Raw genomic sequence first — 12,457 nt, forward strand, 5'->3', positions numbered from 1 at the left:
TGATAAAGTTTAAAGAATAAAGGACAATGTAAAAAAAAAAAAAAAAAAAGGGTATTTATAGATTTAAAAGAAAAAAAAAAATCAAGAGCATCAGAGTTGTATAAAGAGCTTTTATTTTAGCTGTATGTAGAAAAACCCACCCCACACAGGCCAGATTGAAATCTTTTTCTAGTTTTCTATAACACAAGCGTGTAATTGACTCCATATGTAAACTGATTTTGATCATGTAGCACAGAGCTCCTATACAAGCGATACCTTCCTTTCGCGATCAGGATATGCACATTTTGCACAAAATATAATCTAAAGCCTGTAACCTGAAGCCCCTGGGGATGGGGACAAGCCACACTATTTTTTCTCTCTCACTCACACACACACATACACACAGATAGAAAATCATCATCACACTGATCCTGGAAGGAAGGTAATTTTCTGTTCATATGCAGTCATCCTTCTGTCTCTGCCTGTGGCGTGTGCCACACGAAAAGGCCTTGTGCAGCTTTAACCCATGAGATAACCACTGCAAATGAGACATCAAACACAATCATAAATGTGTTGCACTTAATACATTCTGATTGGTTCATGAGAAAAACAACATGCATGATTTGAAACAAGCCATGATATTTACAAGGGCATTTGCCAAAGAATAAAGTAGCATCTCAGCTGTAACCCAAGTGTATATGAGCTATTTTGTAACGTATTGTATGTATTTTGAACACTTTCTCTTGCTAAGAGGATTCGATAGGTCTGAGAAAAAAAGAAAAAAAAAAAAAAAAGCTTCTTATGTGAACCTACCTACAGTGTGAAATTATAACAGGAGAATCAAGGAGGTCAGCTTGAACATACATAAATATTTAACTATCACAATGTAATTTTCAGGCAAATTCACCATTAAACAGTGATTTAGTCCTGTTTAGTCCAGGATTAGATGTAATCAGTCTAACATCCAGGCCACTAAAGCAAAATAACTGAAGCAAATCCTATTTCCTGACTTGAATCAAATCATCCAAATATTTTTGTTGTACAGATAACTCTTAAAACATGTATAATTTGGTATTTATTGACACAAATATGTCTCAGACATGCACTGATCAGCCATAACATTAGAACCACCTGATTAATATTGTGTAGGTCCCCATTGTGCCACCAAAACAGCTCTGTCCCGTCGAGGCATGGTCTCCCCAAGATTTCTGAAGGTGTGCTTTGGTATCTGTGGTCAAGACACTACAGCAGATGATTTAAGTTGTGAGGTGGGGCATCCATGGCTCGGACTTGTTTGTTCGGGACATTCCACAGATCGGATTGAGATCTAGGGAATTTGGAGGCCAAGTCAACACCTTGAACTCTTTGTCATGTTCCTCAAACCTTTCCTGAACAATTTTTGCAGTATGGCAGGGCGCATTATCCTGCTGAAAGAGGCCACTGGCAACAGGGAATACTATTGCTATGAAGGGGTGTACTTTGTCAGCAACAATGTTTAGGTAGGTGGTACGTGTCAAAGTAACATCCACATGAATGCCAGGACTCAAGGTTTCCCAACAGAACATGGCCCAGAGCATCACACTGCCTCTGCCGGCTTGCCTTCTTCCCATAGTGCATCCTGGTGCCATTTCTTCCCCAGGTAAGCAACGTACACCCAGCCATCCACATGATGTAAAAGAAAATGTGATTCATCAGACCAGGCCACCTTCCTCCATTGCACTGCTGCAAGCTATGATGGACTGAGTGCTCCGACACCTTTCATAGTCAGCATTAACGTTTTCAGCAATTTGTGCTACAATAGCTCTTCTGTGGGATCGGACCAGAAGAGCTATTGTAGCGCTAGCCTAAGCTCCCCACGCTCATCAGTGAGCCTTGGGCGTCCATGACCCTGTCGCTGGTTCACCAGCTGTCCTTCCTTGGACCACTTTCGGTAGGTACTAACCACTGCATGCTGGGAACACCCCACAAGACCTGTTTTGGAGATGCTCTGACCCAGTCGTCTAGCCATTGCAATTTGGCCCTTACGCCCAGACCCTTACACTTACCCATTTTTCCTGCTTCCAAAACATCAACTTTGAAAACTGACTGTTCATTTGCTGCTTAATATATCCCACCCCTTGACAGGTGCCATTGTAATGAGGTAATCAATGTTATTCACGCCACCTGTGGTTTTAATGTTATGGGTGATCGGCATATATGCACAAGCAGCAAAGATCCAACCATGTGATTTTAGCAGCCTCCTGTAGCGAAATAAATCTGCCTTCATACATAAACCTCAAACTTATTGGGAAACGTTTCCTTAAGGATTTCATGTATCCTTTAAACCAAGACTGAATTAGTGGATTCAAAGGTGGAGAAGATAAACTGTTATATTGGGATAAAGGTTGGACTTACGGCAGCTTCATCCTCATGAACACTCGGGCCATGAAGAAGCTCAGCAGCACACTCACAAAGCCAATGAAGAGTAGCAAGAAGCGGTTGAGTTTAGGAATATTTGGGGCATTGGAGCGATCCAGAATGATGAAGCCAAGACCACCCATGGTGAAGAGGAAGCTGGATGCCAGACCCTCCATGATGTACTGCCCATTCACCCTGAGACACAGACAGCATGAACGGATTTGTCAGAATGCAATTAAAACTCGTACTTGCACACATATTTGCTCCAGAAAAGTGGGTGCCATTATTTAGGCTCATAAAACTCACCTGTAAGCCAAAAATGCCACAGGTCTCTGGTGACCATGTTCATCAGTCATTGAACCCACACTGGGCGGCTCAACAATTACATCATAGATTATACCTGGAAGTAAAACACATTCAGGATTGTAAACCAATTAAACAAACACTGGTTTTATTCCGGCTGCATGGTGGCACAGCGGGTAACGTCGCTGTCTCACAGCTCCAAGGCTTCTGTTCAATCCTGAGCACGGGTTACTCTCTCTGTGGAGTTTCTGTGCATGTTCTCTCTGTATTCATGTGGGTTTCTTCCGGGTTTCCTCCCACGTCAAAAAAATATATATATACAAGCAGGACTGGCTACAGTAAATTGCTCATAGGCGTGAATGAGTGTGTGAAGGTGTGTGTGAATGATCCCTTTAATAGACTGCTGTCCCAGTGTTTCAGGAACAGGCTCCAAATCCAGTGCAACACTAACCAGGATAAAGCTCTGTTTGTTTTGTTTTAAAATGTTTTATTCCTCTTTCTTTTTTAAATTTTATGACAATTATTTCCATTATCCACATGCTTTTTATGATCTGTGATGTACAGTATGTGTCCTTGGATATTATGAAAGGCTCTCAAACTAAATATATTAATAATAATAATAATAATAATAATAATACAACAACAAAAAATGGACATAATGACATAATCAAGCTAATGTTGGTAATAGGTAAGTCTAAATGTCAGGGGGGTTATATTATATGTATTACTACACCTGAAGTTCATTTAGTTGCCTTTTTTCACTTTAAATGCTAATGCATGTTTAAACAAAAACACGACCTGACAGCTAGACAGCTCATTGTATTACAGCCTGCAGTTTAGCTAAATGGGAGATATGAGCCGAGTAAGCTAACTACAGTTAGGCTAGTTGCTTTAAACGTCAATAAACGCTGGTGCAAACTGTTAATGCGAAATGTTAGCTATGACCTCAATGCTGACACAGAAAAGATTAAATATTATATTATGAAGGGAGTATTTAGTAAAAGTGAGCTTGCAGTGTATTTCCACAGAGACTCCCAGACACACAGCAGGCTAACACTAGTTTAGTAGACTCACCGCCAGTGATAAGAAAGTAGGACACAATCACCACAGCGTACACAGTCATAGCAGAGGGCATGTGCAGCCAGGACGGCTTCTTCAGCTTGATATTTGGACATTCTAACACAGTAAACGGCAGACTGATTAAAGTCTCCATAATTCGTGTCCTTTTCTCGCTCCTGTGGCCGGTTACTGCAGCGCCGTAAGAGCGACGTGTACAGGAAGTAGCACACGCACGCACACTCACACACACAGGCTTCAGCAAACACAGCTAACCGCCACAATAAAGGACTCCCTTCACTAAATAACGCGATTACTTCATACCATAGATTACTAATTTACATTTACAAATATACATTTAAATCAGTTTAAATGTCCTGACATGATTTTGTAAAACTTTACGCCCGAAAGCGCACAGTATCGTCAAATAATGTCAAAATAATAGCACGCCACCTGTGTAGCCCTGCTATAACCCCTGGCTGTGGTCCATTCTGTAGTGATCATGACTATGCCCTATTCCCTCAGAAGGGAACATTCTCTAAGCCATGTCTATACAAACCTGTTAATATACTGATACACACCTGGTTGATTATCATAAGGTTCCCAGTACATCCATATATAATAAAACAGGATGGACACACCCCTGTATAATAATCTATCCATCCATCCATCAGTTCATTCTCTATACTGCTTATCCTACACAGGGTCGTGGGGTAAGCTGGAGCCTATACCAGGGGACTCGGGCCACAAGGCAGGGGACACCGTGGACAGGGTGCCAACCCATCACAGGGCACAATCGCACCCACACACACCCTTTCTAATAGAACTGTGTACTGGTCGGCGCTGCACTGGGATTTACTGTGCCCATTGTCTATCTCAGTAGTCATTGTACTGTCTTGTGCTGAGTGCACATGTTTGCCCTTGTGCACTTTATGTATAAATTTATGTAGTCCCTTGTAGTTCTGTGTTGTTCTGTGTTTGTCCTATGTAGCACCTTGGTCCTGGAGGAATGTTGTTTCGTTTCACTATGTAGTAACTGGCTGTATACGGTTGAAATGACAATAAACTCCATTTGACTTGACTTGACTTGACAGCCTACAGACAATTTGGAAATGCCGATCAGCCTACAGTGCATGTTGTTGGACTGGGGTGGAAACTGGAGTACCCGGAGGAAACTCCCAAAGCATGTAGGGAGAACATGCAAGCTCCACGCACACAAGGTAGAGGCAGGAATCGAACCCCCAGTCCCAGAGGTGCGAGGCAAACACACTAATCATAATAATAATAATAATAATAATAATAACTGCATTACAGCACAGGATTCCAATTTGATGGCTTGGGGATCTCATATGGGGAGTTGTACTGTGATGGCTTGGGACTGTGATTGCTGTAGTGGCTTTGGGGCTGCGGTTGCCACGAGCAGCTTCGTATTCAGGCCTCCGTCAGTGGACAGTGGATAGGTTTAACAACCCGGACTTCTTGTGAAAACTGTGATAAATTTACTGGTTGCACAATTGCACTTTTTGATCATGTAGTACACAGTTATAGAAGGGATTTATTTATAATCCCTTTATTTATTTATAATCCCTAATTTATAAGCCACCGTCACCTCTGGCTTACTCATTAGGGATAAATTCACATATTTACAATTTATTTTGGTTTAATTTAATTTGAATCTATTTATTTCTCTAAAGCTGCTTTGTGACAATGTCCATTTTCAAAAGCACTATACAAATAAAATTGAATTGATTTTAAAAGAAAAAACAAACAGTCCATGCCTAATTTCACCTAAAAACGCCAGTCTTATCTTTTCAGATGAAAAAATACTTTATTTTGCATCTGTAATACAGAATTGATCCGCATTCCCTTTTAATCAATGAAATATTTCATACAGTGGCCTACCCACTGTAATTTTGATGTAGATGTTTATCTAAAGGATGGGTTTAGCGACGCTGAGTTCAGGCAGTTATCTGTGTAGAGTTTCATTGCATGCTCTCCCCATGTCTGTGTGAGTTTCCTGCTGGTTCTCCGGTTTCCTTCCACCTCCCAAAAACAAGCAAGTAGGATAAATTGTCCCTAGGTGTGAATGAATGTGTGAATATGTGTGTGTGCACATGATGCCCTGATCAGGATAAAGCAGTTATAGAAAATGACTGAGAATGAAAGGTTATCTAAATGGGCTGTCTATACCTGGAATGTTACTGTGTGTACAAAAATAAAAACTAAAAGCAACCTTTGGCCAACATTCCTTGTCAGTTGTCATGTAAGTAAAATAGAATGTTGGTGGACTTTTTAAGAAAGTTATGAAATGGTTCCCAAAAAAACAACCAACAACTAACATTACGGAAATGTTTGTGTGTTTGCTGTTCACTTATTTCAATTCTGGCAATTAAAAAAAAAACTAATTTAAATGCACAAACTATGGACTGTTACCAGAGGTAGGCATAGAAAAAACCAGACAAAACAGAAACCTACAAAACAGAATATTTTCCACAGCACTACTTTCAGCTTTTATTCATTTCAGTTACACTTTATTTCATAGATTATTTATTATTACTAATCTACTAAGTGTAACCTTTCATACTTGATCTGTAAATGAGGGTCAAGGACAACACACCGACTGCTGCCACACTTTTCATTTTATTCAGTGGTTTTATTTGAACAAATCTAGGGAGCATAATGCCCTTTAAAGTATACTGCTTTTCAGTATTTGTTCAAAATGACTCTACCAAGTGTAGTCATGGGCAGTCTACCTCAGAAGTGCACTGAGTAAGCTTCACTTCAGATGTTTTGCTTGTTTCAGCAAAAAAGTTCCAATTAAAGTCTACAGTTTATATTTGGTTCATTTGTAAATTGTTCATACAAAAGTTTATACAAGAAACTTGAAATTCATGAAAACCCCAGAAACTCAGAAAAACATTTGTATTCTACTCCTGCTGCTGTGTGTAAATTTACAAGACTGACTACTGTAAAAACCTCAATTTGATCAACTTCCAGTTATATAATTTGCATGGATTACTGCACTTTTATATATGGAATATACTGTCCGGGTTAAATCGCCTATTTTATTACATTTACAACATATATTTTTATTAAAATAATATTTTTATTGGCAGAGTCACAATAACTTCCACTTTTGCCTTTCAGCTCTATTTTACTCTCACCATTCATTTCATGCTCCTAGCTGTCTGTGCACTTGAATTTTTATGGAGTTTTGTGGGTGGCAGGAAGTGCAGAGCTGTGTCAGGAACACACTTTGCACTTTATGGGTGATAAACATACATAAGCAAATACGACATCTGCCTTTCCAAACATTTGTAAATGCATAACAGGACACAAACAAGTGTGTTCCGAAACATTTATTTTAAAGTACAAACACTCATTTACTTAGATTTCTGACTCTGTGCCTGTGCCTTGAGTACTTTGACAACGATCTTCTGCTCCTCAATAAGGAAAGCACGCTTGATCCTGGAAGAGACACAAAAAATGTCAGTTAGCTTCATGATGTGTATATGCACCGTAAATAAATTATCAAAAAGAAAATGTATAACAAATTTCTATATTGTGCCCAAGTTTACATTTTTATACTGGTTTGGAGGACAAGTTAGAAGTTTGTCACGTATTTACCATTTATATACCATCAGAGAGGAGGGGAAGAGAGGGGAAAAGAGGGGAGGGGAGGGGAGGGGAGGGGAGGGGAAAAAAAAAGAAAGAAAGAAAGACAGAAAAAAAAAAAAAAACGGATGTCATCAATAGCCTACTTGGATCAAGACAGGGTTACAAAACTGCAGTGTATATGTACTGTAAGGTTAGTAATCAAGACAGCTGGAATGCACATGTGCACTCAAATGATCATTAATGTTCTGATGGATCCAAGTCACTCATATTCTAATACTGCTTAAATAAAATCAGGTAGCCTGGAAAAAACATTCCTGTCTTGCCATAAAAACAGTACCATCAACGGCCAGCAAGTAAATTCCCATGCATGCTATTCTACCAGCAAATAATGCCACTCTCAAAGTAACAAATTTCACAGAAAAATCTGCTACCTTCATTCCTAACACATTAATTGCCAGATTTCCAATTTTCAGAAAGCACAAATGACTCAATTCTTAGAGCCAGTTCACACCAGACATTTCTGAAGCAATTTTTCTGCAATTACGCATCCATTTTCACAAGCGTTTCAATCCCTGCCAGCATTAGAGATGCATAAAATGTGTCAAGCTGTGTTTGTCATCTCTTGTTCCATTCTCAAACCCAAACGAAGCATATACTGCACTGAAATCCAGTGAAATCACACACTCATTTCATACACTGTTAGATTTTAAGTGTATGTAAAATCATAACATACAAAGCTATGTTTGTGTAATCTATAGCTGCATAGTAATGCGTTTGTACGATAGTGATAATCACCTATTGCCCCTGCATCAATCAAATGGATATATACTGCAATATTAGTTTCTTGATAAAAATTAAGCATGCAGACATAGCAGTGATGTATACGGGATAGACGGACACGCCTAGCATAAATTCAGGGTTAGTCCGCGCCAATGACCTTTTTGCACATACCAGTAAATATTAGGATACTTCCAGCTATGACTACAAACTCTCCCAGATATGCTTAACACTCACTGAAGCTCATGAGAAGTGAGGCAACCTGCAGTATATTTTCCTGCTATATTATGCCATTCATGATCCCAGCCCACACACACTTGAGACGCAATTACACGCATGAGTAATAAGAAAAAGCCAATTTAGTCATTATCATTAACTGTTTAACTCTGTCCTGGAGGAGTCTGGAGTTCACACACTAAGCTTAGACGACCAGAAGAAAAATAATGCACTCCTATACGCAACAAAAAGGTATGGCTTTAATTACTCAAACCAGCGTAACATTTTAATGCTCTTACCTGTCACGCACACATTTGGCGCACATGGAACCACCATAAGCTCTGCTCACATGCTTCTTGGTCTTTGAGAGCCTCATGAGAACCTGAGGTCTCACTGCACGGATCTATTTTAGGGAGGGAAAAAAACAAAAAAACAATCTGAGCACTTTGGATTCTGAACACACTCAACAGGTTCATTCAAACTTACACATCAACATAAATAGCACCAAGAAGAGTAACATGACCACAGAACCTAGTTGCTGTGTAGAGAGAGAAAAAAAAGGCCAATTTTAGGGAAGTATAATTTAAAGCTGAACTGAGCAGCATCCATTACTCTACCATTTCAAGCCTGATCAAGTATCAAATAATTGTGTCAAGGTAGTTCAGGGGCAAAACAAATGCACTTTGAAGTGTAGACGACAGGCTTATTTACAACCTAATTCAGATTAAACAATGCCGATCCAGCCGGGTGCAAATTAAAATTGTGATTGGGCTGTCAAAGTTTTCAGAAAAGGAACAAACAAATCCCATACCTAACTTTGAAGCTCAGGATGAAATTAAAACAGAAATTATTATGATAAAATTAAGATATTGCCTCCTTGTGATATCTAAGTCAGCCGCACACTTTTATTTGTGCTCTTGTGATACAAATGCATAGTGTTATGCTAACATTCACTTTGTCTACTCTGTGATGGTTAATTGTACTAAATGGAATTTTAAAGGATTTTGACAGCAAGGATTTGGACACAGTCATGGCATCATGACTTCTCTTCAGGTATAAGCAAACATGAAGCAAAAGAGTTTAGTATACCAAGGCCTTTATTCAGAATGATCAAATCTTACTCAACTTACAGATTTGGAAAGGTTCTACACTTTAGTCTAAAACCCTCGTTCTCTAAGTGGGGTTCATGAAGCACGGCCAGAGGGTCCACAATTTCTAAACTGTTACAGTTGGCACAACCCACCATTACTGATGTTACTATATTAGCCTTTTTGAACTAAATGGGTTTAACTCAAACTTTAATAACTCAACAAAAAGGAGGCCTATAAATGTTATTAGATTTCAACAGACAACTGAGTGTCAGGTTCAGAAACAAGCCGTCTCCAATAGCTGGCAAAATGTTACTGAACCTATTTAATTTGCCTAGTGTTTCAACAGTTAGATTAGATTTATATAAGAAATCTGTACTAATAAGAGGGTCTGTGGATTTTTTTCTTTTTCTTTTTAAAAAACAGTTACAGGTGTCCACAGTTGCAAAATTTTTTTTAGAACCCCTAAACTACATAAGTATTGGTTTACTGGACTTACTCATCCATGTGCAGGGTCTTGTGGACTTGTATTTAGAGTTCTGGAGATCTATTCAGCAAGATCACCTCTTGCAAAGTTTCTCAGTGAGCTTTAGGAAAAATGTGACTAAAATACTGCACTGGGATGATATTAGCTTAATATTGTTTGGTTGGTACACCCCTTGACAACCTTCTTGTTGGTTATATCACTTTTAACCACATTAAAAGAGTCTCAGCCTGAGGTGCTGAAGAGGACACAAGCTTGAGATAAATCAATACTTACACCACGCAGTCTACCGGGGCAGATTCCACATGCGGACTTGGGAGCCTTGCCAGTCTTCTTGGTGTAGAGATACACGATCCGGTTACCAGGGGTCCGGGATCTGGCGGCGAAACGGAAATTATTGTTACTCAAATTCAGTATTAATGCTGATTTCATCACAGCAAAACTAACATATGCTCTACAGGACAACACAGAGTGGTGTGATGCTGTCATCACACTGACGTTGATTATTTTCCTACAGCACATACGCTTGTACTACAGCTACAATTCTTTAATAAACACTTTGTGAATTGGGAATTCAACAGAGCAGTGGGATTAACATAATTCCCCAGTAACTACTCGTCCCTGTTCTGTGTTGCAGAAGTACTGATGATACCCATGATGCTTTGAGAAACGTGTACTATGGTTACAGTATTTGTCACATCATCCAGACCTGACAAATGACCGAATCACTCAGTTAATGTCCATGTTTTGTCTTTAAGCTGGAAGCAGGCCATGAACACGTCCAGTGCTGTTATATTAGTGTATGTGCATGGCACAGTGCTACTCACAGTCTGGTCTTGTTGGAGGTGGTGTTGTAGGAAAGCCTACGGCGGTAAGTCAGACGCTGAACCATCTTGACCTGAAAAACAAAAACACGAGCAAATTGATTAGAAGCGGCTTGTTGAAAAATAACGCTCAAGTTACACATTTCAGTTGCTGAACAGTCGCATATGATGCGAGACCCGTTAAACTTTAACAAATCATAATACTGCTTTCAGCATCTAATACTGAGTTACTCAATGACCATGTACGTCTACATCATTTACAAACATAGAAAATTAGTTGAATAATTACTGTAGAAAGCATATATCTATATAACAAGGGCCTTGAGTGACACCGGTTTTAGCAAACTAGCTCACATTTTCACTAGCACTCAAGCAAAGCAAATAAAAAGCTTCTCGACATGAAACCCGAGCCAATATCATACAGATTTATTTCTTTACACTGTACATAACACATATACACTAAAACTATTTGCATGTGAAGCTCCAAAAGTGAGGATTACAAGCGATAAGTTTTACATTTCTTTCGCGAAAAGACGGAATCCGCCATACCTGGTATCACCGAAACGGAAGAGGAAGGCAGAGAGCCAGGGTGAAAGGTGAAAACCCTTCGACAACCGGAAGTGGTGCGTTTTTTTTTTTTTGGTGTAGTCAAATTAAAAGTTCGCAGAAACGGGCCATCATGTGTATCACTAAGTTTCTTAAAATGTTTGCAAGTTGTTTTAAAAAAATGTAAGCGTTGAAAAATAACGTTTAAAGTTTACTTTTAATCAGGTTTAATCGGTGTCTGTCTTTTAATGCCACGGCTCTTTTAGCAGAGTTTCTATATATAAACCAACTGGTTTTAGGGAAAGCCTCAGCGCTCCATTCAGCAAAACAAGACTCAGTGGCAAATACTTTACATATAGGTCAGGCAGGTGGGGTGTGTAATGTGTTATTTGAATCTTTTATTGTTGACACTTAGACATTTGGATGTACACTCACAGTCCACTTTAATAGGAACACTGGTACCTGTTCATTTATGCAGTTATTCAATCAGCCAATCATGTGGCAGCTATCTGAGGCTATCATGGGTACAGACTCACCCAGACTGGACAGATGAAGACTGGAAAAAAGACCAGTTTTTTTTTGTTGTTGATCCTGTGCCCACTGTAGCCTCAGATTCCTGTTGTTGGCTGACAGGAGTGGAATCTAATGCTGCCATCTGCTGTTGTAGCTCATCCACCTTCTGTTTTTTTTTTTTTTTTTTTTTTTTAACTTTTTAAAACTAATTAGGCAAACTAGGCTTCATTTGTTAGATGCGTATCTTGCATACCTACAAGCTGCACCTGATAAAATGACCAAAGGATGTATAAGCTAGGACAGCTCTCCTTGTCGACCTACCCTCACACTCCAAAAATGTACAACATGAACATCACACAAGTGACCGCTTGCTGAACAACAGGAAAAGGGACAACACGGAGCTGTTTTTAAAATAGGAACACACTTGCCCTCAGTACTAAGCATTACACATGCACAAAGCAATTTCTTAGGTAAACTGCACACTAAATTTTAGTTTGAACAGTGTACAGAGTCAAATCTGCAAGGAGTCATGTTTCATGTTCATGTTTCATTTACAGCTCTGTAGTTTAGAACTTAACCTGTACTGTGCTAGAATAAGTGAGTTAATTATCTATTAATAATAATAATAATAATAATAATAAATGTGTGAACATAAT

General features: G+C 39.1%; 2 protein-coding genes across 2 annotated transcripts; both read right to left on the reverse strand.

The window, feature by feature from the left end:
* Positions 1-96: 96 nt before the first annotated feature.
* On the reverse strand, positions 97-4,003 carry ostc (oligosaccharyltransferase complex subunit). Its single transcript, XM_026935853.3, has 4 exons — positions 3,754-4,003; positions 2,683-2,776; positions 2,374-2,571; positions 97-517 (listed from the first exon to the last, which is right to left on the reverse strand). The coding sequence occupies exons 1-4, from the start codon at positions 3,890-3,892 to the stop codon at positions 499-501; spliced, it is 450 nt and encodes a 149-aa protein (XP_026791654.1). The 5' UTR covers positions 3,893-4,003; the 3' UTR covers positions 97-498.
* A 3,076-nt stretch (positions 4,004-7,079) lies between these two features.
* rpl34 (ribosomal protein L34) lies at positions 7,080-11,372 on the reverse strand. Its single transcript, XM_026936567.3, has 5 exons — positions 11,292-11,372; positions 10,746-10,816; positions 10,195-10,294; positions 8,646-8,749; positions 7,080-7,203 (listed from the first exon to the last, which is right to left on the reverse strand). The coding sequence occupies exons 2-5, from the start codon at positions 10,808-10,810 to the stop codon at positions 7,119-7,121; spliced, it is 354 nt and encodes a 117-aa protein (XP_026792368.1). The 5' UTR covers positions 10,811-10,816; positions 11,292-11,372; the 3' UTR covers positions 7,080-7,118.
* Between the last annotated feature and the right edge of the window lie 1,085 nt (positions 11,373-12,457).

Source organism: Pangasianodon hypophthalmus, chromosome 4, assembly GCF_027358585.1.
Source record: "Pangasianodon hypophthalmus isolate fPanHyp1 chromosome 4, fPanHyp1.pri, whole genome shotgun sequence".
Taxonomy (NCBI): domain Eukaryota; kingdom Metazoa; phylum Chordata; class Actinopteri; order Siluriformes; family Pangasiidae; genus Pangasianodon; species Pangasianodon hypophthalmus.